Here is a 7,077-nt window from a genome sequence, read left to right as displayed (position 1 = left end):
TGCCACCGGGCGGGCGCGGAGGCGGTGTCGGCCCCCACCCCCGCGGTCACATGGTGACCCCCGGCAGCCAATGCAGTGGACGCTAGGACCCTGCGGGACCCCGGGCGCCGCGGCCGCACCGGCGCCGCCGCATTATAAATCCTCCTCCAAGATGCGGCGCAGCTCCCCGCGCGCGCCCCGGCCGCCCGCCGCCTCCGCCCCGCGCCCCTGAGCCGCCGCCGCCGCCGCCGCCGCCGCCGCGGGTCCGAGGGCGCCGCGCCCTTGCCCTGGGCCCGGCTGCGCCCGCCCCAGCCCGGCCCGCCCGCCCGCGCCCCGCGCCCCGCGCCGCCCGCCGGGTGCATGCATTGTGAGCCCGACATGGTCTGCGAGACGAAGATCGTGGCCGCCGAGGACCATGAGGCGCTGCCGGGGGCCAAGAAGGACGCGCTGCTCGCCGCCGCCATGTGGCCCCCGCTGCCCGCCGCGCCCCCGCCCGAGCCGCAGCCCGAGCCGCAGCCGCAGCCCCAGCCCCTGGGCGGCGCGGGGGGCGCGGGGCCCCCGGAGGGGCGCGGCGTGCACATCCGCGAGTTCCGCGCGGCCGAGCAGGAGGCGGCGTGCCGCATCTTCTACGACGGCATCATGGAGCGCATCCCCAACACGGCCTTCCGCGGCCTGCGGCAGCACCCGCGCGCGCAGCTGCTCTGCGCCCTGCTGGCCGGTCAGTGCGGGCCCTGCCGCAGTCCGCGCCCCGGGGACACGCAGGACTACCCCGCCCGGATCCCCCACTTGGGGGTGGCCGGGATCCAGTCTCGGACCCCGCACGCGCACCCGCACCCGCGCGCCCCGCTCTCTGCGGCGGCTGGGCGAGGGGGCCTCCAGCTGCGGGGCTGGCCCGGCTCCCGACCGAGGCTACGGGGCGGGGGCGTGGGAACCAGCGCGGGCCAGGCGGGGCTGCGGGCGGAGAGAGCGGGGTCCCCGCCGCCCATCCCCTCTCGAGTCACCCGGGTGGGGGCGAGTGGCGGCCGGTAGCGCCGGGGCTGAGGCCGGGCGCCCGCCGCGTGTGACTATATATAACCCGCGGGGCGGGGGCGGCTGCCTCGCGGCTCCGAGTGTTAATTTATGAGGGAGGCAGCCAGCTCGCGGGTGCGGGTGCGGGTGCGGGTGCGGGAGGGTGTGCGCCCAGGACACAGAGCCGGGGACACGGGCCTTAGGGTGCGCAGCCCCGCAGGGGCGTTGAGGCCCCTCCTGAGAAGCTGCTCCCCATTTTGCAGATGAGGAGCCTGAGGCTCGGGCGGGTGCGACTCCCCCAAGGTCATGCGGCAGAGGCCGCTCTCCCCGCAGCCACCTGCCTGCTGGCCGCTCCTGCCCTCACCCCGGGGCGCCCTGGACGGGCCGTGGGAAGCGGGTCCTGAAGGTGGCCGCTTCCCAAGAGGGGGCAGGGGTGGGCGAAGGCCACTGCGGGGAGGCGCCCGTCCTGGGCACGGAGACACCCGCGACCTCGGGTTCAAGGGCCGGCGCCCTCCCCTCCGGTGGGAGGTGGCCGGGGCAGGGAGGAGTGGGAGGCAGCGAAGGCCCAGGCTCCTCCAGAGAGAACAGTCCTGGCGTCTTTGGGCTCCTCTCCTCCCTGCTCGTCCCTCACGGGCTTGTTTACCCCGCGGGGTGCCGTGGGGGCGCTTCCTGCCCATCTCCCCTCCGTGCCCTCACCGCGCCTCCTCCCGCCTCACCGCGCCCCTCTCCCGCAGTGCTCTGCTGGGCCCTCACCGGCTCGCTGCTGCTGACCTGCCTGGTGCCTGCGGGGCTGCTGGCGCTGCGCTACTACTACAGCCGCAAGGTGGTCCTCGCCTACCTGGACTGCGCCCTGCACACGGACATGGCCGACATCGAGCAGTACTACATGAAGCCGCCCGGTGAGCCCCCGCCCCAGCTCCTTCCTCTGCCCCTCCTGGCCTCTCCCACATCCGCAGTCCCAGGCCCCGCGACTAGGCTTCGGGATGACTGAGGGCTCTGGCTGGGAGTTGGGGGGCAGAGCTGGGCCTTTGGTGCTGACCGAGGTCTCTGAGTGGCCCTGGGCCGCTGAGTCCTCTGAGGCCAGGTGCTTGGGGCCTGGCGGGCCTGCTCTTCCCGTGGCAGGTGCCCTGCCCCTGGTGCCGAGGGGGGTGGTCTCTCCTCTCGCAGGTCCTGTCTGGCCGAGGTGCTCCTGGGGCCTCTGGGTCCTGGGCTGGGGGGAGGGCAGTGGCAGGCAGAGAGGGGCCTGCAGGGAGGGGGCTAGGCTGGGGGGAGGGCAGTGGCAGGCAGAGAGGGGCCTGCAGGGAGGGGCCTGGGCTGGGGGGAGGGCAGTGGCAGGCAGAGAGGGGCCTGCAGAGAGGGTCCTGGGCTGGGGGGAGGGCAGTGGCAGGCAGAGAGGGGCCTGGGCTGGGGGAGGGCAGTGGCAGGCAGAGAGGGGCCTGCAGAGAGGGTCCTGAGCTGGGGGAGGGCAGTGGCAGGCAGAGAGGGGCCTGGGCTGGGGGAGGGCAGTGGCAGGCAGAGAGGGGCCTGCAGAGAGGGTCCTGAGCTGGGGGAGGGCAGTGGCAGGCAGAGAGGGGCCTGCAGGGAGGGGCCTGGGCTGGGGGGAGGGGATCCTGGGAGCCAGAGCCTTAGGCTTTGGTCTCGGGCACTCTGAGCCAGAGGGTCTCGCCCTGGCCCCTGGCAAGGCTCCTGGAGAGGGAGGGCCCTGGGCCACTGTCTGTCCTCCAGGCTGGCCGGGGGCTGGGTCCTGGGAGGCAGGACCCTGGTCTCCATGCCCAGAACCAAGGGCCGTCCGTCATCTCGGCCCTCGGGGGTGAGTCCCCCCGGCGCGGAGGGTGCCGGTCTGAGGAGAGAGCACAGTCGGGCCTGGAGAGTTGTGGGGGTCTAGCGAGAGCCTGGTATCAGGGAAGGACGGGGGCGGAGAGCAAGTGCCCCAGAGCCAGGTGGCCCCCGGCACTGCCAGCCCCTGCGCCCCCCCGCCCCCCCGCTCCCCCGCCGCTGTGCAGCAGCCTCGGCACCTTCGGTTTCCCTTGACCCTTTCCCGGGCGCAGACCAAACATCTCGGCCTCGAGGAGCCCAGCCGCTGCCTGGCTCTGCCTGTGCCAGCTGTGCCGCCGGGCCAGACGGGCGAGACCGCAGGAGCTGGGTGGCTCCGGCTGGGGGCCGGCTGTGGCATGAGGACCCGGCACTCGGGTCTTCGCTCTCGGGGCTGCAGTGTCTCTGAGTGGACCTGGGGTGGGGCCCTGCGTGGCCCCCTGAGACATTGGGGGGTCTGCAGGAGACCCCACAGGGCCACGGGGCCGTGCTGGATTCATGGGGAAACCGAGGCTGGGGCGTGGCGAGGCTCCCAGCACTGTCCTGACCTTTCGGGGGGTGGGCAGGCCAGCAGGTGGGCAGTTGCTCAGCCATTCCCAGCTCGGCCACGTCAGGCCTCGGGCGGAAAAGGAGACGGGAGATGGGAGACCTCGTTGGCCGGAGCTGGTTGGCCGACGGGAGAGTTTGGCTGCTCGAGGAGGGGGTTGGGCGGGAGGACGCTGAGGAAGCTGAGTGGCGTGAGCAGGGCCTGCACAGGCCCCTCCCCTGGAGCACGCACCCCCGTCCCCAGCGGCCCTTTGCCTCCTGCAGCCCTGGGCCTCCGTCACAGCTGACAAGCTCTCCCGGTGGCCTGTGCCCTGCAGTCCGTCCTCTGGTCTCCATCTTCTCCCCCTCCTTGCTGAGGGCTCCCCGCCTTCCCGCCTGCATGGGGCTGTGGTGGGTTTGGGCTGGCTGCCCAGGAGAGGCCAGGCCATGGCCATCCCGGCTCCCCAGTGGGATTTCTTAAGTATCCACAGACCTCCCCCTGAGCCTCCCAGGGTCACGGGGCTCCCGGGCCCAGCGGCCCCTGACCCAGGAGAGGGAGGGCCACAGGGTTGGCACGGCCACAGGCCCCTGCGGTCCCCTGAGGCCCTGGGGGTGGTGGCCCTCGCTGGGAGCTGGCCGTGGTGCCTGGGCATCTGGCTGCCAGGCAGGGAAGGGGCCACTTGGCTGAGGCCTGCCCAGCTCTCGGGCAGCCGTGCCCCACGGCAGAGCCCGCCCTGACCGCCCTGTCCCCCACAGGCTCCTGCTTCTGGGTGGCCGTGCTGGACGGCAACGTGGTGGGCATCGTGGCGGCGCGGGCCCACGAGGCGGACAACACCGTGGAGCTGCTGCGCATGTCCGTGGACTCGCGCTTCCGCGGCAAGGGCATCGCCAAGGCGCTGGGCCGCAAGGTGCTAGAGTTCGCCGTGGTACACAACTACTCCGCCGTGGTGCTGGGGACGACGGCCGTCAAGGTGGCCGCGCACAAGCTCTACGAGTCGCTGGGCTTCAGACACATGGGCTGCAGTGACCACTACGTGCTGCCCGGCATGACCCTCTCGCTGGCCGAGCGCCTCTTCTTCCAGGTCCGCTACCACCGCTACCGCCTGCAGCTGCGCGAGGAGTGACCGCTGCCCGCCCGCCGCCCGCGCCCCGCCGCCTGCACCCGCCGCCCCCGCCCGGGCCTGCTTCCAGATGCGCGCCTTGGCGTTTTCGTTGGGTTTTTCCTTCAACATCACGTGGTTCTCTGGCTGGTTCTTGGGGGGGGGCGGGGCGGGGCTATTGCTCATCCATGACACTTCGGGGGGTGGGTCGTTTGCAGCCACGGCCCCTGCCTGCCCAGCCTGCTGGGACCACGCCCTGAAGAGTGACAGCATGGACCGCCACAGGCCCACAGCCGTCAGCCCAGGCCCAGCCTTGGCCACCAAGCACAGAACCTCTGTAGTGAGGCCCTTGCCCAGCAGATCGCTGGCCACGGGCCCGGCTCTGGCTCAGCCATGGGTCCCCAGGAGGCGTGGCCTGCTGGGCTGGCAGCCACTGCCCCTCGGGCCTCCGCTCTGTGCATGCTGAGCACGTGGCTGGCTGCAGCATGCTGCATGCCCACGGCTCCCGCCCGGCTGCCTGCCCATGGGGCCCAGACTGGGGAGCGTCCCTGCCCGCCCTGAGCCAGCCCGGGAGCCCCCTGCTTGCAGGAGGCCCGTCTCAAGAGCCCTCGCGTCACCTGGTTCCGCTTTGCTTTGACACCCAGTCGCCTTTCCCTTTGGTTCCCACCCCCCCTGCCCCTGCCCAGGCTTTGCTGATTGGCGTCATCACCTGGTGTGGTTCCCATAGCAACCTACTGCACAGCCTGGGTCAGAGCCCTGCAGGGGAGCAGGGTGGGGAGGCCTCCCCCTGCCCCCCTTCCCCCCACCGCCCCCTCCCGGACCTCCTGGCCTCAGCCTGCCCTGTGAATACTAGCCCAGCCGCTGCCACCACCACAGCCCACAGCTTCCCCTCGCCTGGAACCGACCTGCTTTTTAATACGTTACTTAGACAGAATAGCACTCTGCATGCCTGTAATTTTTGGGACAAACGGTAGTCGATGCCCTCGCACACGCACACCTGTGCGGTCTAGAACAGGCGTCATTTCTGCCCAGTTCGGTCCGGGTGGGTGGAGGGTTTCAAAATTTGGAATCTGGAGGGAGATCCTGATTTAGCATCATTTCCCCCAAAGAGCATTCCCAGTTTGTGAGGAGGCTGAGCCCCGCCCAGCTCGGATGTGCTGCTGCCTGCCTCTGGGAGGGGCCCGGGGTCCCCGGTCCAGCTTGGCGGGGGCTGACGCTGCTCAGCCTCCCGAGGTCGGGGTCTGGGGCCGCCGGGCAGGGTGGCCCGCGCGGGGGCGAGCAGGTGGTTGGCAGTGGCCGCACGTCCAGCTGCGAGCCTGGACCCGCCACCGAGACCCCTTCATCGGGGGCTTGGAGGAAGGGACTCACGTGTGGGGCCGCGGAGGGGACATTCTTAAAGGGGCTTTGGCAGTGAGCGAGCGAGCACGGTCCCGGTTTCCCCGGAGCCTGCGTGCTGTGGTGTGAGGCGTTCGCGGAGCACTGTACAGACCCCGCTCTCCCCTGTACATACCCCGGAGGCCGGCCCCGCTGGGGTGGGAGTTTTGTAGACTGTACAGAAATCGGCACCCTATTTTCTTGCAGCTCAGATTTTGTTAACCTGGATTATACAGACAGACGTAAAGTGTTTTAGCAAAACGGAAAAGCTGTGCCTTTCTCCTTTGTTTGGTGGGGTTCTGGCTCGGGGCAGCCTCCGTTGCCATGGGGCCCGGTGGACGCGAGGGCAGGTGGTAGCCTCGGGTCAGCGCGGTGGTTGAAGCGGTAGCTCCGGGGCCACCGGCTCTCTGACCCTGTGCCTTCTGAGCCTCTGTCCCTGGGGTGGGAGCTGCTGGTGCCCAGGGCTGGGAGGCGGGGCCTGGGCCGTCAGTACCTGGCTGGTGATGGCGCACCTCGCTGTCCGAGGGACCGGGTGGGCCCTGTCTTCCTGGTCAGATGGCCCACGGTGGGGGGACGCCCCGGGACTCTTGACTGTTATTGCCCTTTGGTGCTGCCGGGAGGCGGGCGAGATGCCAGGAGGGTGTGGGGGGGGGCCTGTGTCCGGAACCCCGGTGCCTAGCTGCTGTGGGCAGAGGCGTCTGCGCCCACCTGGCTGGGGTTGCCGCTTGGCAGATCCCGAGGTCCACAGGGGCAGACCCCCCAGCGCCCCCTGGTGGGAGCGGGACCCCCTGCAGGGGCTGCCGGCTGCTGCTTCCCGCCAGCCTGGGCGCTAACGGCTCCAGAACCTGGCCCCGAGATGGGATTTTACTCGTTCGTAGGAATTCTGACTTAACCTCTTCTACCTCTGAAGCGCCCTCCCCAGGCCGCTCTGTGATGGGTCTCTAGCTTCTCCGGGTTGGCGGCCTGGGCCCTCCTCCCTGTGGGGCCCCGGGTCCGCCCTGGGGGCACCCCGTGGGGCTTGGGAAGAGTGAGCCCGGGCCAGGGGTTGCTCAGGGGTCAGGGCTCGGGGACTCCCGTTGTCTGGAAACTGGGAGCAGAGAGCAGGAGGCGGCGTGTTCCGGAATGTTCGTTAGTTGGGCAGCTCCAGGCGGTGGGATCCAGGGCAGCTGAGGCTGCCTGGGCCTGGCCTGGTGCCCCAGGGTCTTGCATGTGGCTGGTGGCCATCCGGGGCCGCTCCACTGCCCAGCAGGCCCCGGGTCGGTGGCCTGCAGGTGCTGAG

General features: G+C 70.9%; 1 protein-coding gene across 1 annotated transcript; it reads left to right on the top strand.

Moving 5' to 3' along the window:
• Positions 1 to 206: 206 nt before the first annotated feature.
• On the top strand, positions 207 to 6,062 carry NAT8L (N-acetyltransferase 8 like). The gene is made up of 3 exons (XM_080650883.1): positions 207 to 697; positions 1,722 to 1,886; positions 4,081 to 6,062. Exons 1-3 carry the CDS (start codon positions 340 to 342, stop codon positions 4,446 to 4,448), a joined length of 891 nt encoding a protein of 296 aa, XP_080507009.1. The 5' UTR covers positions 207 to 339; the 3' UTR covers positions 4,449 to 6,062.
• The last annotated feature ends 1,015 nt before the right edge of the window (positions 6,063 to 7,077 follow it).

The sequence above is a fragment of the Plecotus auritus genome (assembly GCF_963455305.1).
Source record: "Plecotus auritus genome assembly, chromosome: 1".
Lineage (NCBI taxonomy): Eukaryota > Metazoa > Chordata > Mammalia > Chiroptera > Vespertilionidae > Plecotus > Plecotus auritus.
The sequence above is the reverse complement of the archived record's forward strand: the minus strand, read 5'-3'. Positions and strand labels throughout refer to the sequence as shown.